The sequence below is a fragment of the Osmerus eperlanus genome, chromosome 1 (assembly GCF_963692335.1).
Source record: "Osmerus eperlanus chromosome 1, fOsmEpe2.1, whole genome shotgun sequence".
NCBI classification, from domain to species: Eukaryota; Metazoa; Chordata; class Actinopteri; order Osmeriformes; family Osmeridae; genus Osmerus; species Osmerus eperlanus.
The window spans coordinates 11,024,764-11,048,001 of record NC_085018.1 but is presented as its reverse complement, the minus strand read 5'-3'; the positions used below and the strand labels follow the sequence as shown (position 1 = coordinate 11,048,001).

The 23,238-nt window shown below is 40.0% G+C and overlaps 3 protein-coding genes across 5 annotated transcripts in view; 2 read left to right on the top strand and 1 right to left on the bottom strand.

Annotated features, from left to right (window-relative positions):
- cenpp (centromere protein P) overlaps nt 1-13,501 on the bottom strand; it is a 29,842-nt gene extending 16,341 nt beyond the window's left edge. The window contains exons 1-6 of one of the 2 annotated variants that reach the window (XM_062459305.1): nt 13,357-13,501; nt 13,029-13,162; nt 12,226-12,389; nt 11,930-12,018; nt 11,360-11,448; nt 9,160-9,256 (exon numbers count right to left, since the gene is read on the bottom strand). In XM_062459305.1, coding sequence (XP_062315289.1) covers nt 9,160-9,256; nt 11,360-11,448; nt 11,930-12,018; nt 12,226-12,389; nt 13,029-13,135 — 546 coding nt within the window. In that variant the 5' untranslated portion in view covers nt 13,136-13,162; nt 13,357-13,501. Of the gene's footprint in view, nt 1-9,159; nt 9,257-11,359; nt 11,449-11,929; nt 12,019-12,225; nt 12,390-13,028; nt 13,250-13,356 lie in introns of those variants that run through there. The other variant, XM_062459314.1, reaches the window with a different exon arrangement.
- Nucleotides 4,811-8,834, top strand: ogna (osteoglycin, paralog a). Its single transcript, XM_062459165.1, has 6 exons — nt 4,811-5,087; nt 6,063-6,159; nt 7,093-7,257; nt 7,525-7,727; nt 7,826-7,918; nt 8,145-8,834. Exons 1-6 carry the CDS (start codon nt 4,920-4,922, stop codon nt 8,313-8,315), a joined length of 897 nt encoding a protein of 298 aa, XP_062315149.1. The 5' UTR covers nt 4,811-4,919; the 3' UTR covers nt 8,316-8,834.
- Nucleotides 13,502-13,886: 385 nt separating the features above from the next.
- On the top strand, nt 13,887-20,496 carry nol8 (nucleolar protein 8). 2 transcript variants are annotated; one of them, XM_062459186.1, is made up of 18 exons: nt 13,887-14,035; nt 14,275-14,430; nt 14,711-14,773; nt 14,854-14,932; nt 15,409-15,559; nt 15,729-15,799; nt 15,928-17,494; nt 17,627-17,815; nt 17,935-18,039; nt 18,136-18,226; nt 18,320-18,455; nt 18,602-18,679; nt 18,772-19,112; nt 19,475-19,607; nt 19,741-19,802; nt 19,907-19,989; nt 20,111-20,187; nt 20,238-20,496. In XM_062459186.1, the coding sequence occupies exons 2-17, from the start codon at nt 14,304-14,306 to the stop codon at nt 20,177-20,179; spliced, it is 3,345 nt and encodes a 1,114-aa protein (XP_062315170.1). In that variant the 5' UTR covers nt 13,887-14,035; nt 14,275-14,303; the 3' UTR covers nt 20,180-20,187; nt 20,238-20,496. The 2 variants fall into 2 exon arrangements, with proteins under 2 accessions (XP_062315170.1, XP_062315162.1); XM_062459178.1 differs by having other exon boundaries at nt 14,003-14,430.
- The last annotated feature ends 2,742 nt before the right edge of the window (nt 20,497-23,238 follow it).

The window sequence follows — 23,238 nt, the reverse complement described above, 5'->3', positions numbered from 1 at the left end:
ATGCTCATTAAATGAATGATTAGCAAATGAGGGGGAAGTTGTGTTTTGCTCACCACCTAAAAAGTAAATCAATCATAAATCATAAACCAATGTATTACAAGGCAAATAATTTTCATTATGTGTAAAACTGTTTTTTTAATAGCCAAAACAAATCTCCCCATAAACCCTTATATGTTAATCATTCATGTTGACTTAACTCCAACGGCTACCATGTATTCACACCACACTGAACGAGCCCCCCAGTCAGTCAACTACCATGCACAAAATGGCTGGGCGACCAGAAAATCCACATAGGACAGCATATAGAACAAACAGCATGCTGACTAGCACACACACACACACACACGTCTAAGCGAGAGTGAAGACCTGAGAAAAACCATTGCAGCATTATTTCCTCAGGCTGTCCCAGGAGCACATTAGTCAGGCTGAAGGGATCCCCTACTGGCTCCATGTCTGGGACGTGTTTCTGTCTACTAACTGGGACTGGGGCTGCTGCTGAATGGTTGCTTTGTGGTCGTCTCCCACAGAGAGAAAGAGAAAAAAATAAAGATAAAGTAAGACAAGAGTTAGTGAGAAAAGACAGGATGATCGACAGGTTGAGGTTAGACAAAGGCGGAGAAGTGAGACGAGGGACTACTGAGCATTTTAAATAAAAATACGCAAAACACCGAAAATATTAGGCCAGGTTAAATTAAGAGGATTACGAGATCACAAATCATGGCCAAATCATTTGCAAAGGGAAAATATGGTAAACCACCCTTCATCTTACCAAAAACACAATGACTTGAACATTCCTATAGACATCTGAATAAAGCATCTAGATACCACAGACAATAATATAGCTCAGCAGGCTAATCTTCAGACATGAGTGATTAAAATGTATTTAAAGTCAGCTAACTAGGATATTCATATGATATTTTGCTGTAGAATATGTCCTAGGCGTGTAAGTCTTTTAAATTTAAAATTCCAAGCTATTTCCTGATTTGACAGTGAAACGGAGGCATTGTCAAATAGGACAGTTTTTTATTCATGACAAAGCTCGAGACACATGACTTCTAACAGTCTAAATATTGTGACATGTTTGATTCACTACATAGCAGTCCCTCAATACTACCTATGGCTTCATAGCTGCTTTGTGCTGGGCACGGAGTGGTGCCAAAGTGAGCCAATATGAAGTTAGAATCATCCAAAGCAGCTCCCACAGTACTGGTGAGCTATGGAATATTTAACCATCCATATGTCATCTTTACAATGTCTTCATCTTTGGATATAAGTTCTTTAGAAAAACAATATTATAATAATCATTTCCAAAGTTGCTTCAGCTGTATTGTAAAACAAAAAGGATAGAAACAAGAAACCACACCGGAAAACAAATATTGCTTGATTTATTAGACAGGCCTCAAGCACTATGGAGGACACAATGCAAGGCCTGGCTGACATTACATCTCTAGATCTCTGTAAGGACAATGTAGCAGACCTAACATTTGAGGAAAACGGCCTGCATAGCATGCAAAGCCTTTCAGCAGACCAACATTTGCCTATAACAACAGTGTCAATCCACGCCTTCCAATGTGCATCCGCATCTGTGCAGCAGATGTCCCTGGAGGGACATCTCTTCTTTACCATTCCTGAGACTGAGTGACTCAAGCGAAACATTTTGGTTTTTCCATCCACAAAATTGAATAGGGGATAGGTATAGTTCAGTAACCTGACATCATGACTGATGGTTTGTTACACATATCCATCTGGGAAGTCGTGTTTGGAAATACGTTTGGAAAAGGGCAGGCACTTTCAAAAAATACTTGGCAGGCGATTGGATGAACCATCAGTCTATCACCGTCTATCACCGTCTAACTTCAACCACACCTGTAGTTGCCAGTAGTTCCTCATAGGACACTGTGGTTCAGACACAAACAGATTTGGAGCTGAAGATGAATTTTTGCATGGCCATGATCTCGCAAATCCACCTGACATGCATGGCTAATAACTCAGTGGTTGAATATTTGAGTGCAGATCACAACATTGCAGGTTCGAATCACCACCTGTATGTCATGTTGGATAAAAGTGTCTAACAATTGAATGCATATTCTCTTTAAAACTACTATCTCTATAGTTTGTGGACTCTCATGGAAGCGAAATCTCTTCTGTTTTAACAATCAAATCTTCCTTTAAATCCCAGACCACATTCTAGGGCTGCTTGCCAGCATTAAACCAGGCTATGCAGTGGAAAAGGTTCAGTACAATCATCCCACAAAAACAAAGGTATAATGTTTACTTGTGAGTTGTTTTGTACTGTCTGACACTTTAACCAACGAAAACTATGTGTGATGCATTTATGCACACTGTCATATTATTGTGATATTGTATATGAAGAATGTGTTTCATCACACACTAAATCGGATTTTACATGTTTTACGGCTCCAGTCTTACTTCATCTTACGTTGTCAACTAAACACATACCTAAGCAACAATTTTTGCACTATTAAATATAAAGTGAAAGGTGAGAACCACAAGATGTTTGAGAACCACACAGCTGTACCTAGCCAGGTGCGGTCTTTCACACAATCTCTAGTGTAGACAGAAATACCGCCTTGGAATGGTAAGCTTGACTACAGTTTAGTCTGTTTAGTTTAGACTGGAACAGTCTGTACAAATAAATGAAATTCCAGTTATCAAAATAAATCAACATCTCAAAGTAATAATGTTTACTCTCCTTTGGAAGGATGATGGCTGTGTTTACACATCTTGAGAAAATTAGGGTTCTTATGGCCAGACTGAAGAATTCCAAGGCAAAAGCATTGATATTTGACCCATGAATGTGCTGAAAATTTTGATTGTCCTGCAATCACCTGCCTGACTGCTGGCTGCTCAGCACACTCTGTGGTGGCCAAGACTTGGACAACGATGTCTGACTACGGTAACATGAAACTGAAGTGTAGTAGGAGGGTGCAAAGTATTGAGCACACTTGTCAGAGAACTTTGGAAAGCCTCTCTGCTTCAGAGCTTACTTTCTAAAGTTGCATCCCATGAACCTAATCTTAGCCCAACTAGTAATCCTTTCAGTGTCTGGGAGTGATGTTTTTTTTTATATGAATTAAGACAAATCTTTCTTCTACCCATTGTGTATCTCAAATGTGTGAATGATTATTCCTCAGTCTTGCACCAGGGAACTTGTGCAGTATCTCTGGACAACATGGTTTGGTTTAACACGCTATATTTGTTGAGCTTGTCATGCTGTAAAATACCACCCTGACAGATAAATTGTACAACAGAAAATTAGAAGAAACATTTTCCAGTTGTTGGCACATTTCCCGGCATAGAACATTTTTACAGGTCCTCGTAATTGCTAACACACCTGTACTCATATTAGTCCGTTTCAGTCCACTTGTTTCCATTCCTTGAATGTTTAGTTGTGGGCCCCCTTTTCCTCTTGTCTGAGGTGCAATGGGGAAGACAGTCACATGTTTTCTATTTAGAATGTTTTGCTTTTAGACTTCACTTATTGTTTACAGAGGGTGTTCTGTCTTTTGTATTTCTCTTTTATTTGACCATGTCTGATGACAATAAAAAAGGCAAGGGCTCGTTCTTCCTACTTACCCCAGCTGAAAAAGTCTCAAAACAGACTCCTTTTAAAAGCAAACGTGATGATTACATTACTCAACTATTCTTGACTAAGTCTATAAACTTAATCACTAGGAAAACACGTATATAAATTCATGCATTTATGATTTACTGTAAATTACTTAACATTACTGATTACTTTTGAGGCCATTTGTAGATTCCTCTTTAATGACAATAAAGTATTCCTGGTTTTTCCTGGTCATACTTTCCTTTACAACTCTGTACTAACTTTCATGTAATCATATTTCATCAACACTTGCAGTAAGCCTGGGAATGAGGTCTTAGCTAAAGGCTAAAATAGTCAGTAATCACCAAAACGTGCATGAATTTTCTACTCCAAAACACACACTGGGGGTGGGGGAGTGGGAGGGGCTGGTTTCATAGGGAGGCATTAAAATAAGGGACTAAGAAGGTATGTTTGCTTGTGGTGGGACGTCAAGGTGAAGATCTATTAATACGTGCTCTAACTTATTATAAACCAGTTTTCCTCTGATCAATGAGAAACAATCACAATATAGTAGCCAAGTGATATACAGTATTTGAAGCAAAAAAAATAATATTTGAAAGTTATCACAAAAAATCTTAGGATCATTCAAATGTGGGTAATCTCTAAACCAAGAAGAATGTTGTATAGAAGGATATGAAATAGCAATGACTGGCTCCCGTTCGTAAAATGTGTTTTACGGATGTTTTACAAGTGCGTTCCAAACTTTTGTAAAAGTCCTTTCACTACTTTGAGAGACAAGGTGAACTTATTCTCTAAAGGATAGACGAAAATACACACCCCACAACTTCACAATATGATAAATACTTTGATCCATTAGGGATTTATTCACATATTATAATTAACTCGTATTGACAGGGAAAGTGAAGAACAAGTTGCTTAAAAATGTCTTAAAGATAAGGCATTAATTCCAAGTTACACCAGAGAGAGCAAAGCAGACCATACATTCCACCAAATTAAATGAATGTGTGCACAGTAAAAGTGATGAAGCTTTCTTATTGCTTTCTGCTCTCTGAACATTTTAATAAGGCTTATTTTTCTCCACATCACAGAAGCTGCCAATATGTGCAGCGGTAGCTGGGTAGGGTTATCAGACTGGATGGTGAACAAAGGGTTAAAGTCTGTTCCATAAACTGTTGCTTAAGAATCCCCTGGAAGCTACTACAGCAGGCTTTAAATACTGATTTGACAGATCCCATTTTACGCACAGGCACTGGGAAAAGTCTTACTGCAGCTTGAACTACAAACTTACACTTTAATATAACAGTGAACCCATCACAGTGACTTTGACAAGATGACCATATTGAAATGGCTGTTTTTCACTGTTATATTTGTGCAATGGCTTTCTTCTTCATCAGGAAAACAATTTTACAAGAATTCACAACTCAGGCAGGACTCAGTTATTACCAATCAGGGGAATGTACTGTTCAATGAAGAAGTGAAATTGCAACCAAGGTCTAAGGTAAATCTATCTTTTCTAACCAATTTTATTCTATTTGGATACCATATTTTGTGTTCATTTTGGATTAATTTTTTATAATATTTTGCCTATAGGTCTCAGAATTGTTACATTTAATCCAGCAGACTCATGTTATTCAGTAAAGGACATTATTATCATACTACTTATTGCAAAGAAGATTTAGATCCAATCTTAATGCTGCATAAAGACTTACTTAAGACTTACTCAAAACATATTTGACATTAGTACACTATTTCTTTAACAATTATGATTTGTTCATTTGTTCAGTATTATACATCAGTAACTACTGTTTAAGATTATACTGAATAACTCATTTATATTGGCCAATTTAAATAATGCTATCCAACAATTACCACTACTACTTTTGTTAAATGGTCAAACTAAAATTCACTCATCCATAAATAAATAAATAAATATAATACCATCAAACCACACTGATCCCATAAACACCACTTATTGGTGTTCCATGTCAAACAAAGTCATAATTCCTGGATAATCTATTCCACCAGTGGTCGACTGGAAGAGTTGGCTCAAAACACAACATGTAGAGTGATTAGTCAGCAGACGCAAGCTTCCACTGGGCTCCAGGGGAGGTTGGAAAGCCTGGAAAATGTCCACCCAAACAGCAGCTCTCTGCTTGTTAAGGGGTCAAAGCTCAGGGCTCAGGGCCGGAGAAAACTATTCATCAAACACCTGAGAAGATTCAGACATTCCTCTAACCTTTTTGGAAGGCTCTTGAGACCAATGCATAACATACAGCTAATTTTGCTCATAGCTATTGTAATATATGACCTGAATGTCTACGCTCTCAAAAAAACTAATAAGAGGCAGGGCGAATAGAGGATACAGAAATACTGAACAATTCAAACACATCAGGAGTTTGTTGAACAATGATTCTGGGTTAGGTCAGAATGTCTGTCTTTTCACACCCTCCAATAGTGTCTTTAATCCCTCTAGAGAGAGACAGCCCTCAGTGTGGACCAAGATTCCAGCATGCTTTTCCAGCCTGCCGACGCCCCAGATGACTCCCCCCCAGCTGCGGAGGATGCCTCTGGTACAGCAGATTTTTCTCTCCATAACAGAGACACTGTGTCAATAGACCAAACATTCCCACAAAGGGTCTGCAATGTATGGTGAGCTCATTACCAACAGACATCTTTGGTGGCCAGGCGATTTGGTTTCAGTACTCAACCCACAACAAAATCAAATGCAGATTTTCAACAGGCACAAGAATGTGCATTAACAACCGTAACAGTGTTTTTTTTTTTCATAATAAACACTGTGCTAGACTGGGTCATTTATACGTTAAGGGTTCCTGCCAATGCATCTCCCCTGCAACCGCTCACTGCTTCTCCATCTGGCTCTGCAGGACTGATTTACTGTCTCTGTGTGGGGCACCACAACACTTCTTTTTAATGGCCACATGCTACTCCTACAAGAGCTGTAATTGGAAGCTGTCATGCACTTGAGCTGTGTTTGTGTGTGCTTTCTTTCAGCCTGGGTTTAAACCAGGTGTTTGCGATTTAGGTCCAAACAGCAGTTCAAACACTTTTGTAGTTTAAAGAGAAGCTGGTAAATTCTGCCCAGCCATGCTCCCTTTGAATAAAATAGTGCACCCTAGGAGATAATGGTGGACCTCATTGACTTATAACCAGGTTAGGGTTAGGCCCACTTCTTCAGATAGGTGCACCCTCATTGCTCATTTTCCTGGTCACTTCTGAAACGGAGTTACTCACCGTCGACGCAATGTGTGTCAGCCACAGTTAGGTTAGTGATAGCACTAGCTATCATAATTACACATTCCAAAAGAAACAAAGCAATTAGTCTAATACTCAAATCCAAACACTTGACAGACAGTGCACAATGCCTGCTGCAGCCACAAAATTAGCTCACAAGCTGGCTAGCTATCTGGTCTGTGTCTCATCTCACAGCACATGCAATTGAATCCAGCATTTGAAGCTATGCAATCCTTTTTCTATTGTTTCAGAGCTTCCGACCTGCCTTCTCTGTGTGTGCCTGACTGGCTCGGTGTACTGTGAAGAGGTTGTCCCAGAAATGACCGCAGTGCCCACCTTGCCTAAGGAGACAGCCTACTTCTATGCTCGCTATAACAAGATAAAAAAGATCACTGCAAAAGATTTTGCAGACACTGGTGAGTCAAACAATTGTGCTTTTGCTTGTCAAGACACAAATATCCCATGCCATATATAGATATATATTTTTTTTATAAAACATGTCACATCCTTCTTCAGACACAGAATTGTAGGTAGTGACATTTCACACACAATATTAATGTGAAAGATTATGCCATAGATTTATGTTGACTACAAATCAGTGCTAGAAACGTGATGTCTTGTCAGCTTGATATTAACATATAAAGAATATGCAGTAAATTCATTAAAAACATTGCCAATTTCAGTCACTCTGAGAAGAATCGACTTGACTGGAAACATGATATCTGATATTGAAGATGGAGCCTTCTCAAAACTGGCAATGCTCGAGGAGCTCTCATTGGCTGAGAACAGGCTTGTTAAACTTCCAATGCTTCCCTCCAAACTTACCTCCTTCAATGCCAATTTCAATCAACTTAGCACCAAAGGTGTCAAAGCAACTGCCTTTAAGGTTTGGTTTAGAAGACTCCATTACTGCATTGATGCAATTACAATTACATTTTACGATGCTGTTTTGTATGCAAACATCGTCTCTTTTGTCTCCGACAGAAACTCACCAAACTGGTAAATCTATTCCTTGCTGACAATATCCTAGAGGCAATCCCCCAGATCCCAGAGAGTGTGCGTACAGTTCATCTGCAGGTAAGTCAGACATGTCTAAATATATTAAAGCCTGGCCAGACAATAAATATATTTCTGTAATTATACTTCTGACTCATAATGAAATGATCCAGTGAATCTCAGGGTGCTGACTGAGAGTCAGTAATGTACTATAGTTCAAATCATCTCAGTCCTCTTCTGAGCGACTGCACTTTTCAGTGCAACTTACAAGATAACTAACTCTAACATCTTGTCTTATTTCTTTAAGAACAACAACATCACCACAGTTAGTGCTGACAGCTTCTGCAAGGGTAATGACACCTATTACATCAGATCCAACTTGAATGAAGTGAGAATGGATGGTAACCCAGTCATACTGGCCAAGTACCCAAACAGCTTCACCTGCCTAAAGTCACTGCCTATTGGAAAATACCATTGAGCAGCCATTTGTTATGGATGACAAAGAAACTTAAAGAGGTCCCGAATAGTGCATCTCTTAAGAGTATCCTGAGAAAACGCCAAAACGCATGGATGGTGAGAGGTTATCTCAAGTACGCAAGTGGCAAGAGTTCATTTGTGAGTTTAAGCAAGTTGTCTTTCTCTCACACTCTTGATTCTGTCAATTTAGACTGGTCTTGATACAACAAATGATAGAACTGTTTCATTGAATATTGCTTCTGCATATGAAATGACACCCTTAAAATGCTAAGGCAAAGCTTTTGGAAAAGAAGACCAATGTGTTATGAAATATACTAATGTGAAGGTTATTCCTCCAGATATGTTGGCTTTATTATGGAGCAATGACAAGTGTTCTTTTTAGCAGTCTTAACTTTCAGTCATACCTAGTGAATTTATTTCAAATCATTATTTGTGTGAATAAATCAACGCTGTACAGGAAAAACATATGTAACATGGCTATGTTTTTAGAATATTTTAATAAAATCTTTTTTTAATTAAAGGTCTTCATCTGTTTTATTCTGTTTACTTCCATTATTTTATTCAGGACTTTTGAGCTGGTCACACAGCTAACTTACACTGCACAAAATAACATTCCATAAACTGCAAGTGAGGCACATATATAAGGTTGAGCACAAATGCAAGTATGGAAAATGTGGGTTAATATTATTCCTTTGCTCCCGCCAACTTGGCAGCCACAACCGCTACATACTCCAAGTAAACAGCAGAATGGTTTCCATATTGCTTTGCAGTTTTTAATTTCAAGTCGCAGTCCCCCAGAAATTCCCATCAAGACACTAGTCAAAATATTACCATCATGGTCCTACCTGAAAGTGCTGGAATGTTTTATGTCTGTCTTCACACCTCTCAGAAAACCTCCTGAGGGTCCGGAAAAACAGGAGTAGGTTCTTATTTCGCTCCGCTCTGCAATAAACATAAGACCATGTAACAACACAGGAAACAGTTATCTGTCTCAACCCATCAATTAAGTGTCCCTTCACTGCTCATTATAACCTATACTAACCTATACTGAGTAAAGCCCATGCAAAACCAACAAGAATTAACACTGTTGGGGTGTTTGATAAGGACTACAATACACTGTGCATTACAACCAAAGCATTCCTCCATTTCTCTATGATCCAGTCCTTTATTGAATTTATGTGAAATTCAATACAAAACTTTCCGCTGATTTTCAGGGCCCAGGGCAGTGCAGCACTAGTATGAAGTTTCCACTGATGTGGTGGAGACTTCTGTCTTTGAAAGTAAGATGCCATAAAGTCCCGATGGAAAAATGGCAAGTCCCTTGAAAACAGTGGAACAGACAAAGCATTGTGGGCCCTTTGCCCAAGTACATATTAACTACAGTCATAGACTAAAAAAGCATCTTCAATAGACAACGTCTAATGAGGTCCAGGCTTTATGTATGACTGGAAAACCAAATCAATAGCATAATAATGCTGGATAGCATATGACTTTACTTGACTTTAAAATACCCCATTTATAATACAAGCAGATTTCACAATAGACAAGCTTGATTTCACACATCTGTGGTCTACCATAGCCAACTCTTCTGCAGCTGGATCTGGAAACTTAGCAGTGTTTTAATAAATGTATCTGATCTGATACAGATCATTCTTCTAACAATTAATCATGGTCCATTCCCTGAAAATCTCATCTTGAGTTAATGTATATTAGACTGAAAGTTGCAAAATTACAAGAGTAAGCCGTTTACATGAGACACTCTAGCAAGAAGAGGTATTTGAATGCACCCTAATGATTATACAATTCTTCTGCCCCAGACATTAAAAAAAAATTATATATATATATATATATATATATACAGACTACTCAGACTTGTGTCAGAATCATTATCTCCAGTATTTTTCCACCTCTCGTGTGCCAGGACAAAATCTCAGACTAGGCGATACAATCCAGATGTGGGTCTGAAATTCAGCAAGTTGGTTATGCTGAAGCAAAAAGCCTATTTCTATATTTTGTTTACTTCCGTGTCAATTGATTTAAGAGTGATAGAGAAGCTGGGGTTTGGCTTTGAGGTCAAATAACGGTTAAAAACATTCACCAAATAAAAAAGACAATTATACCCTTATCATATTGTTTAGATCCAGATGTGGGTCTGAAATTCAGCAAGTTGGTTATGCTGAAGCAAAAAGCCTATTTCTATATTTTGTTTACTTCCGTGTCAATTGATTTAAGAGTGATAGAGAAGCTGGGGTTTGGCTTTGAGGTCAAATAACGGTTAAAAACATTCACCAAATAAAAAAGACAATTATACCCTTATCATATTGTTTAGATAACACCATGGTCGTGGTCATTCATGGTCCACACTAGCATTTTGATTACAAGAGGTTCCTATAGAAAGACTACTGCTGTTAACTTTAATAGCTCTAAAGAGACAAAACATTCATATTTGTGAAACATTGGGTCAATGAAACTTTAATATGTTGAACACCTGATTTTACAGATGTGAAAAAGTCAGTAGAGCTGTTAAAAAACAGGCCCTTAGTTTGAAGACAGTCCGTTGAAATGTGCCTATCAAAGTTGATATATTCACTGTAGTAGACTGAAAAGCACAGACTAAACATCTGCTCATAAACTTATCCTCACTTTGATTCTGGAATATGGTAAATCGATTCATGAATATGGCTTCAATCTATAGCTACTTTTTCACCACTGGACAAATGATCTGCAGCACAATGCCAAAATTTCATTCAGCCAAAAGACAATGTTTCATCCCCCCCAATTTCTTTTTTCAAGGTTTGTCTTTTTTAAGCAATATCCTCTAGATGTCGCACTAAACTGTTTAAGATTGCATTTCAAAGAGATGCATGAATTATTGCATGCAATCAATCATTGAGAAATAATGGTTATTTTAATGCAAAACCAAATTTAAAGGTGTGAATATGAAATTATAAAACGTGTTAACGATTGTTTTAGCATTAGTCAATGTAGTCAACATGTCAATTAATCCGAAGAAATTCAAAAATGAAAATGTTCAATTTGTCTTACCCAGAGACAAATGCGCTGAAGTCTTTGAACTCATTTCCATCCATCACAATATTGAGGTCTGTGATACTTCTCATGAAACCTCCATCTTCCTTTAAAGGTTTTAAAAGATCAAAGACAGCAGATGAAACCGTGTTGTGCTCACGTGCTGTTTGGCACCATGTCATATCACAACATGAAAAACAACAGGAATACAACATTGCTGCTTATGGAAATATTCTACAAAAGGTCTGAAAGGAATAATATGTAAGGAATAAGATGTAAACATGAATATATATACACACATTATAACAGTGCAGAACATTTCTCTGACTGCCTCTACGCTATGCAATTGAAATGTTTCAGGATCACTTAGGATATAGCATCACCAACAATCGTTTTAAGAGGTTTTGATTGTGGGTTTGTAAAAATAAATAAAACCTGCTTAACAGATCGCCTTTCACATATACCTAGTTCTCTACCACCCCCTTGTGTTAAAAATCCAGACTCTAAGCAACACTGTCAAAAGGATCTAATTGAAATTTTAGTTACAGTTTAGTACAACAATACATTATAATACAGCAAAATATTCACCTTAACATCAGTAAGCTCAAACTCAACCTGGAAGGCCAACGTGGAGCAATGGCCTGTGAGCCTGTGTTGTTGAACTATTTTGGTGGCACCTTGAAATGTAATAGAACGGGATAACTGTACAAACGATTTTATATTAGCGTAATAAATAAGATTAATCAAATCAAAACCTAATTGGCTATTGTCATAGCACACATACGCTTGTTAAAAACGAATCCAAACCTTGTGGGATGCTTTAATGACACACATTGAGATCAATAAGAGATCAATGCATTAAGAGAGGGCATGAGTATAATTACTTTTTTCAACTGTCTTCACATGACAACCAGTCAGTGCAATTCCATTCATTTTGGTCTGTCTGATAAGGTCATCCTCCATCTCCTTTATTTCACGTATCAGATCTTCAGTTGTGGGCTTCATAGTTTCACCCCGGCCATCTGTCTTCTGACCGGTTAACATCACCCTGCACATTGTAGATAAAATACATTTATGATAAATGAATGACAACAGATTTAATAAAAAATACATGCAAATATGTGTGTGTGTATGTGTGTTAAAGAGGGATTGTGTGTATGTCACCAATTAAACATTTCTGTTGAACCTTGAGGTTATTTCATACTGATTGCATTTAAGGGGGTCAGATAGATGAGCGGTTAGGGAATCGGCTATTGCCGGTTCGATTCCCGGACGTGCAAATTGACGTTGTGTCCTTGGGCAAGGCACTTCACCCTACTTGCCTCGGGAAGAATGTCCCCGTACTTATTGTAAGTTGCTCTGGATAAGAGCGTCTTCTAAATGTAAATGTAAGGTATTTTACAATCAAGGCAATGCATCAGTAGCCTGATTCGACACTGTTAAATGTGCTGGCTGGCACTAAATTGTGACCTTTTAGGAACTTTAATAACGTCCAAACAACGTCCTAAGGACGTCCTAAGGATAACGTCACGGTAAAACCTATAGGGGACCAAATAGGAACGTCACCGAATGTCCCTTGTTAGCTGGGTTGTCATAACCTCGTATGGTAGGCTATACAAGGAGCACCCTAACCCTGCAGTAAAAACAAAATACCAACGCTAAAAAGACTGTTAGGGTTAGAGCTTACAGAGCATCCTTCATACGTCCTCTGAAATGTACTGCCGTGTCCTCAATTCGTTCATGTTGCTCTTCGTCCGCATGTGTCCAATTTTCAGTATCCAGAATGGGATTCATAGTTCTCTACTTGGCTCGTACTGTACTGTATTCTGAAATAGAATCATGAAGTTCCGATTAGTTAGACTATATGTTACTGGCTAGCTAGCTACTGCAGTTTACTAGCGTAGCTAATGTATACACGTAGAAGCATGTTGCTGTAGGGCCAATAAACACTAACTCGCCCTCTGTTATTACATATCATAATTACATACACCACAGACATTGCTTAGCATGCTCAGGCATACCAGTATCGCCTTGTTGTTCGGTGCTCCTACTACAGAATCAAAAGTCTTTACTTTCGCGCTCTCACGACTCTACCATTGTAGACACATCTAAGGGGTGTCATATATGCAATGCTGTGCATTTTGGGGGAGGGGGGTGAGAGGATGTGTAATGTTTTAGGCAATAACTATACATTTACTCAAATATCTGTCTGTATGGATGCAGTATAGTTACTCATCATAATATCTAATAACAACTGAAACAATTTAATTTCAGATTGTTAATTCCCCGGTGTTCCGGAGAATTGATTTATCCTGTTGCCCGTTCCTTGCGCGTGCGCGTTTACAGACATTCTCTGGCCCAACCAAGCAACAAGAGAAAACGTCATGATTTCGCCCACGCGTAAGGAAGGGGGAACCCGGGAACTGAATTCTCCGGAACACCGGCGGGCGCAAATGCCGTCGGTTTAGTACAAATCTTTGGTGCCTAAGTTTCTAGACTTCACACCAAAGTTTACTATTCACGTATGGCTTGTTTTTGGAAACTTAAAAAAAAACTGGTAATGCTTTTAAAGCAAAGGTGCATGCAAATAAATGCAATCCTGATTAAAGCGTGGAACCTTTAATCTTCGGAACCAAATATCAGCTCCTGTTTCCACCAAACATTTGCCCGTAACACCAGTTGGATCCATGTGAAGTAAACATTTGCTTAAACATCCACCATTCTTTCCTAGTAATATTGTTTTTCTTAAAGTGTTGAGTGCCATATTGAACGCTTTTGGTAATCTACATTGAGTCGAGCCATATGTTGTTAACTATTGGTAACCTTTGTTTCTGAAAAAGTTACAACCGAATCGGTGGATTGTCAGGACGTAGTAGCTTCCGAGGCTCATCTCCCATGCTTCATTCCCGCTGACAGATGTGTAATGTTCACAGATGTAATTAAGAAGCATTAGTCCTGAAGGATGGCATTGAAACGTCTGTATATCGGTGGCCTGAGTCACACTATATCCCAGAAGGATCTGAAGGACAGATTTGGAAAATTTGGAGATGTGCAAGATGTGGAACTCTTGACAAGAAAGGATGACGATGGTAAGGTCATATCAGAGGGTCCAAGTTACAATAGGTGCTTTCGACTTAAATCAGCGCCGGCGTCGCCTGCAGCCGCCTGCAGCCCGGCTGACTTGAAGCAGCCAATGGCATTCTCAGCGTCAAGTCATCCGGCTGCATCCCGCTGTCGGCGCCGCCGGCACTGCATGAAGTCGAACACACCTAGTGTTAGTGGTCATTTTGAGGGGTTCCGAAGTAGTTTTGGTTCTTTTCATTTTTCTGAGGTTCATTGCCCTAAAATATTCTTGTCTCTCTCTTCCAGGAGTCCCCTACAAGACATTTGGATACATCAATATAAAAATCTCTGATGCTGAATATAAGAGATGTACGTGACTTACAGGTTTACTTGCAGAAAACTCAACAACAATAGAAAGCTGAATGATTGTGTTGTACTTTTACTGACAGGTGTGACAGTGTTGAACAAGTCGAAATGGAAAGGTGGGACACTGCAGATTGAAGTGGCCAAAGAAAGTTTTTTACACAGGTACTTAAGCAGTGTCCTTAACACAAGCCTGATTATCTAGCAGTATTCTGTAACTGGTTGTGATATTTACATTGAGTGATATGTATGCATATACAGAGAACTCTGACTAAAAGCAAGATAGGTAAGGTTTGCAAACCTAGCAAGTTTAGCAAAAGTTTGAAAGAATTCAAACCAAATATCCTACCCCCTCCATTAAAAGCCACTCCTCCAAAACACGTGTGCTGCCGTACTACTGTCTGGAGGGAGACAGACAGACAGACAAGTAGCCTGCCCATCATTGCATTTGGCCCAAATGTCGTTCAATAATTAGTGCCAGTCCAACCTTAATGATTACAGTCCTGTAACGCCCACAGATAACGGATATATTTCATTTTACTGTCAAACCCTTATATTTATTAGTTGCTGTCAGGATGGGAAGTTTATTTAAGAAAAGATGTCAAAAGTGCTCATGTGTGAAAATGGTGTGTTATTCGCAGACTAGCCCAAGAGCGCCAACAAGCTGCAGAGAAGCCAGATGCACCAAAGAAGGACCAGAAAGAGAATTTGGTGGAGTCCTTGAAGAAGGCTGGAGTGGAGAACTATCATATGAATGCAGCTGTCCCAGGAACAGAGGTCCCTGGCCACAAGGTCTGCTCGTTTTTTTACACTTGTACTGCACTAGAACCACGTTGTATGGTGCATGACTTCATGACTGCAATGGCATATGCTATTTTACGAAATAGGTTGCCTTTAGAATGTATTGCTAAGCTGAGTGTATATAAAGCTAAATGTCTTTTTTTCTTTTGTATTTATATAGGATTGGATCGTCAGCAAATTTGGACGAGTCCTTCCAATTTTACATATCAAATGTCAAGGCAAGAAAAATATATCCTTTGACTTTCCTTTCAGCCCATCTGAACTGTTTTTGGTTTACGATGACTCATAGAATGTGACTTAATTCTTTCACGTATACAAATAAGAGTTGGTTCAAATGTTCCCTTTACTCCAATCCACATTATTAAGTATGATCCATCAAAGCACAGCCACAACATCAAGAAGCTGAATAATTCAGCTGACACTCTGAGCCTCACGCCAGTGTCTCAGCTAAGCTGGGAAATACTGGAGGCCAATGATGAAATCAGCAAGAAGAGAAGAGGAGAGTTTCCACCACAGAAAGCCCTCTCAACTAAAATTCAAAATGATTTGCCAAGCAAATTAACAGCAAACTCTCATTCTGATGTTGACATGAATGGTGAAAATCAAAAATCCACTGGGTACTTAGATAAGGGGAAAAAATGCACTGGAGAAAATGGACAAACTACACTTAAACAGAAACCAGCTCCAAGGAAGCCTCCACTCCCCAGTGTGCGCATATTTGACGGTGAGGATGGATCTGACGAAGAAATAAGGTTGCTGGTCTCACAGCATCATTCACAAGATGGCCTGGCAGGGGATGATGATGATGATAAATTAGAGGTGGTTGGAGACGATTACATGCCGATGCCCAAACGATCCTGCCCACTACAGAAAACCAAACCTAACCATCAACGTTCTGAGGAGGAATATGACTCGGCAGACACTGATGAAATCCTCACCTGCAGGAAAACAGCTACAGGTCCCGAACAGGACAAGTCTGAGTCATCTTGGAAAAGTGCTCCAAGACCAGTGAACGATTCTGAAAAACACACGGCTGAAGGAAAAACGTCTTGTAAGAAAGCCCTCTCTAAAGTGAAACCACATCTCTCAGAGTTAGAATGTGGTGATGGTGATGATGAGGGTGACGATGAAGAATCTGAAGAAAGCGGGGATTCTGATTATGAGGCTATGTTTACTGACTGTCACAGATTAGAGATTTCACTAGAAGATTTGGAGCAGCTTGCAAAAGAGTCCTCAAACAGAATAGATGAGGACAGTGAACGGGACTCTGATGAACAAGCTGGACCCAGTCAAGTCTCTGAGGTTTTCCCGGTACAGAACACCATTGCATGCAAATTACCAGTGACTAAAAAAGGGACGACACCAGAGGAGATTCTAGCATCCATATTAGGAGAGGACAGTAGTGATGAGGACACAAAGAAGAAGAAGAAGAAGAAAAAGAAAAAGAGGAACTCTTCGATGCCTCTTCCTGCCTTCCAGGGGACAAAGCATCTCATAGGGAATTTACAAGGTCCAGAAGAAAATAGTTGTCTGAAGCGTCCACTTGACGACAATAGCAAGACCGACGTGTCATCCAAAAAACAGAAGCTCGAAACTGTCATGGATCCAAGCAAGGTTACCGTGGTGAAATCCTCTGTCACAGAAACACAAACGATCTCGAGCGGTGGCAGCTCCTCCAGCGAGCTGTCGGGGAGTAGTGGAGAAGAGGACACCTCGGAAGAAGAAGGTGGAGGGTCTGTTAGGGACTCAGAGACTCTATTAGCTAAGCAGGCGCAAGAGACAGCGGACCTGTCAAGGGGGCCACAGAGGGTCATTGTCCCAGAGAAGCAGCAGCAGGACAACCAGAAGCGCCTGGCTGCTATGGAGCAGAGGCAGAAAGAGGCAGAGCAGCAGAAGAAACTCATCCAAGGAGCTCTGGCTAAAGTGGTGAGTCCAGTGCTGAGGTTGGTCTCGTCGTCGTCGCTCGTCACCAGCTCTCATGATCACATTGTGTTGCAAACCATGTTGTCTTACTGTTTGTATTTTTATTTAGTTTTTTTTTACTATTCTCTTTTGAAGGATACACCAACAGTAGATAAGAGCAAACATATTGTTTTTGGCTCTGACGATGAAAGTGATGAAGCTGAACTGAGTGCATCAAACGTTCCAACACCTAAGAAGAAGCTGTTTCAGAACAACCCGTCTAGTGAGGAGGATTCCAATAAGGAGGAACTGCCTTCCAGCAAGAAAGCATCTGAACAAGAAAAGGTATCAAGCTCTTACATCCGTTAGTTTATTGACATTTAAAATGTAGCTTTGACTATACAATAGTTTACTTTTAACCCTAACCACATGCTTGTTGATTGGTTTTGATTGTGTCCAAAAAGAAAAATGCCAGTAAACTATTTGGTAGCAGTGAGGATGAAGATGAAAATGAGGACAGTGAGATGTTCCAGATCAAACCCCAGTTTGAAGGCAAATCTGGCCAGAAGGTGAGGACATTGATGTTGATTGATCAGATTTGGTGTTATAACATGGAGATTCGTGGACCCCACTGTTACCAACATTTCATATTCTTTTAAATTCAGCTCATGCACCTGCAGTCGAGGTTTGGAACAGATGAGCGGTTTCACATGGATTCAAGGTTCCTTGAGAGTGATAATGAATCAGAGGCACCAGGTAACTCCTCATGTGTAGGGAAATGACCCTGAGCTTGAGTGACCGTTCATTCTTTGATGTTTGAGATGTCCATCTGATGTCTGTTATTTGTAGAGAATAAATCCACTCCGAATGAGTGTGAACTAGACGAGGAAAAGAAAAAGAATCTGGATATCTTACAAAACCTGCTCAAAATGAACACCCTGACCACCAGCAGCAGCAAAGTTCCTGCCAAGGGCATGACGTTCAGGTTAAGACACACCCTTACCTTTTAATACCACCTTTCATGTCACCACACCTTGCCTAACATAAGTTAATTACATGTAAAGGTCATGGCATTCTCCTGAAAGCTTGAAATGCCATATCAAAGTTTAAAGAATTGGTTTTCCGTTGCAGAGATATTTCAACATTGCAATATGATCCCACACGTGAGGACCATGCAGCCTTTGAAACAAAGACTGAGCAGAAGGAAAGGTATGTTAGAGAGGAAGACAGGGGATGACCGTCTCTGCAGATTCATTGGATGACTGTGTAACAAGAACTCAATATTCTTGTTTGTGTTACAGTAAGGCTGCGAGACGTAAGAAACGGGAGGAGGCAGAGAAGATTCCGGAGGTGTCCAAGGAGATCTACTATGATGTTGCGGAAGACCTCAAAACTGTTTTCGGAACCACAAAGCAAAGTGAAAATGTGGAGAAGGAAATTGCTTGGGACAAAGAGGAGGAGGGAGGGGAGGCGGAGGAGGGAGGAGAGGCGGAGGAGGGAGGAGTGCCGAGTCAGACAGCGGAAGCAGACACATCCCTGCTGGAATCTTGTCTCTCATCTAATGCTGAGAAAGAGGAATCGTCTGGCTTCAAATTCTCCTTCTTTGGCGACAACACAGAGGCAGATAACGCCACTGAGAAAGGTAGTGCATTGCATTGCGACGTCAGACTGTCCTGATCAGATCTTTTTTCTTGTCTTCTTAAATAACAGACATTCATCCTTTAGCCCAGTAGTTCTCAATCCTGGTCCTTATGCCCCCCCTGGCCTGCATGTTTTAGATATTTCCCTGCTCCAACACACCTGATTCAAATAAATGGGTAATTATCAAGCTCAACAGAAGCCTGATAACGACCCATTCATTTCAATCAAGTGTGTTGGAGCAGGGAAACGTCTAAAACATGCAGGGCAGGGGGGCCCAAGAACCAGGATTGAGAACCACCGCTTTAGCCTGTGATTGATGTTGCTGGAGAGTATCAAAACGTTGGTCCTAATGTGTGTTGTCAGAGGAGTACAAGGTGGAAACTCTGAGGGCAGCGAAGGTATCATGGCAGGCGGACCCTCGCTTCCAGGACAGCAGCTCGGAGGAGGAGGAGGAGGTTGCTGACGAGGACCAGACCACTGCTGCTGAAGCCCCAAGGTGAGAACAGGGTGATGCATCAGTGTTGGAACACAACAAGTAAACCAGAAAAAGGCATGGCCAATATGAAATGAATCTCTATTGCATTCCTATTTGTGAAATGCATCACATCTTCTTTGGTTTTGTTCTCTAGGGAAGAAGTAACCACAAAGAAGAAGTTTTTCTTCTTCCACACAGATGATGAGCGATTGATAGGTAGGATCTGAGGGCTCCCAAAAAAAAAAAGTATGCTACCTTCTAGACTTCCTGGCTTCATGACGCTTGTGCATTAATAATTCTACTTTCTCCCATATTATCAGAGGGTCCCAAAGCATTTTGTAGAACCACCAAGCTTGAGGATCAGAGGGAAAAGTGGGAGGAGAATAGGGCATCTCTTGTAGAGGTAAATAATCTACACTCCAAACCTTATATTCTGTCATTTGTTACTTTTTTATGAAAAAATATACATATTTTTCAACATCCTTGGTACAAAAAAGTACTATAAATCAATCATGTTTTTACAGGAGTATCGCAAAAAGCATAAGGATGCCAGAAGAAAACTTAAAGCCTCTCAAAGGACAACATCAATATGACAAGGTCTCTCCATTTAATGTATATAAAACCAAACTCATGTCTTTAGTAAGTGCAACTTGAAAATCATGAGTCCCCATACAGTTCTGTCTCTTCCATTCTTATCCACCAGGGGGCAGAAGTAGGGCAGCATTTCCTCGGACTCACGTGGTCTTGTTTACTCGGTTTTCCTCCCTTCACCTGCATGGTTTTGCATACAGTTTGAAATAACTTTCATAAATAATTAATATGATGCATTTTTATTTGCTTTGATGAAAAGCATTGTAATACCATTTTGCATAAACTAAGATACAATATAATAAATGTTTTGATTCAGCTACATTTAGTTACATGGTTTTGGTCCCATACCCTTTTTAATCACGTGTGCATATGACCTTAACTTTATACACGTCTTATTGCAGTGTTGTGAATGAGCATATTTTATGAAAGGGTTCTATACAAGTCTATTTAAATATCTACATATTTTTTATGAATTTACCTTAGTGCTCTTTAGCAGTGCAACTAAAGTGCCTACTTGACAGCTGGATTGTTTGCTGACAGCACTTCTGATTACCTTATCAGTATCAGTTTCCATTGCATAGCCTTCAGGTGAAGTTACACTAGTAATGCAAGATAATGCACCCAGGTGAAGTTATAAGAATGCAAGAACATGCACCCAGCTGAACGTATAATAATGCAAGATAATTATATAATGATAATCAGATAATGCACCCAGGTGTAATTGAAAGTTTCTCTAATTACAGTTTTGTGTTTCATAATAAATAGGTCTACTCTAACTGATTCTGTGAATTTCTTGCAAAGAAGATTCCATTAAATACTGTAGGTTGCCTCTTAACTCTGTATTACGGTGTAAAACAGTTGCTGCTCTTGCACTCTGTGCAGAGCACAGGCTGAGTAGCAGGTGGGAAGCAAACACTTCATTCTATTTTCAGATCGCAGCAGATGAATAGAAAACAAGCTAAGGGAGCCAGCGTAGAGCACTGATATGCAAGGGCTGTAGTAAACGCAGTTTACCAGCGACGTGTTTACAACAAAAGCTTTTAAAATGCGTTTCAAATTCAGTCAGGGAAACTGCAACATAATGTGTATCAATGGACATTATCAACTATTTATTTTGCCCTATAAACTTGTTTGTACGCATATCGACAAATGGACGGGTTAATTCAGCCACTCACGAGGCTGTAGCTAGGGTGCACACTGTTCCAGGTCTGTAGCCTTTCCCTTTCATGGCTCGCTCAAACAGGACGCTGTGGTTTCCTATTTCACCTCCTCCTCGCTGACATCACTGCCGCCTGTTGGCTTGTCAGATACTGCAAGGGAGAAGGAGGAGGAGGAGGAGCAGCTCACAGCCATGACATAACACACAAACAAAAGACTCAACTGCCATTTTGCATTATGGACCTTAGAGAGAAAAAAAGACTCCCAGGGACTGACATACGAATCCTGCTTTTTTTGTGTGACAACTGTGTCACAACTGTTGAAACAGTATCCCCATCAAGTGTTGTGCATCTGTCGCTCATACATAGGACCCTAAGAAAGTGTTTTGTTGTGGTATGGTGGAGGTGTTTGTAAAGTAAACCATTTGCCATTGTGTGGACCTTCCTGAGAAAGGAGAAATGTGTCTCAAAATGTGTCTCTAGTGATTCGGTACTTGATTATGTCCCTATAAGTGGATCACTACTCTTTCCAGTTGCCAAAATTAGAGAGGAGAGACAAAATGGTGCATACCGTGTCTGCAAATCAAACAAGTCACAGGAATGCACAGTGAAGTGGGAGGGTTCTGAGGACCGAGAGAAAGATCTACACATCTGAAAGATTCTCCAGGAACTTGTAAAATTTTTCCCCATCTTGCCAGAAATAAACAATTCTTCTATTAGGCTATTCTTTATCTGTTCAGAACATTGCACGAGTCTGGCACAACTGGAAAAAGTACATAGTTATAGTTAAGTTAATTATAACTTTTTAATCATTCTTAAGGGGCCCTTTTCATTTCATTCTCGTGTACAGATTAGGAGACATTTCTTTAAAGGGCTATATACTGTTGATAGTACCTGTTGCCAAAGGCAAGCCTCAGCAGAGGAACATGTGACATCAGAGGGTTGGCCTAAAACAGCCAGAATAACAACCCTAACCCTCCTACTCTCCTCCCCCTCCCCCCTTTCTCCCTGACATACAGACACAGTAATGTCTGCTGTGTGCTGTGTTTGGGCACCCATACTCAAGTTCACACTTAGGGACAAAGTCAGATATTGATGAATTGAGAATCCTTAAGACAAGACTTTTGGTATCAGTGTTGAAATAGGATTGAAGTATGATGAAGTAGGAAGGCTTCTAATGATTCAAAAGGATTTTAGTTTATCATCACAGCATTGCTATGAATGTACACAACTTAATACAGCTCCACAGTTCTGCTTCTGATAGTGTTTTATCCATCCGAGATGTCGACATCTCCTTCAGAACGCTGTACTTTTCCACTCTTGCTGACTTGCAGCTCTTCCTGGTTAACACACACCTCTCACTCCCACCACTATAAATCCCTGGCTCGACCCGTATCCATTTCTGCAGTACTGCCAGTGCCCCGTTTGAATTTGAATTGGGTCAGGGGCAAATCACAAATGATTCTTACACTGAAATTTGACATATGGATACAATACTTAGAATACATTTTCTGTCTTGGTTCATGCTTGCTCACCAAGTTGAGGAGGTGCCTGAGTGTGTGTCTACATCTTTTATTCACTCAATACATGAGTGTGTGGCTGTGGAAGGCCCAGATAGCAGAGAGACTTCATGGGTTTAACAAAGCTTCCACTTTACATTAGTATCATTGTATAGAAGCTCCAAAGGCTTGCAGCTTTTTTGGTATAGAGGGGGATTGGATTTGGTCTCGGTTCGAAACAAATCAGTTCCATTATTAACCTGAATAGCAACATGCTGCACCATACAATAACTTAACATTACTACAAATGAAAGAATTCAACATTTCACCCTCACACGTTGCCAGTTGACTACAGACAGACCTGACGCTCCATTGTCTGTCAAATGTGTTCCCTCCCAACAGCCT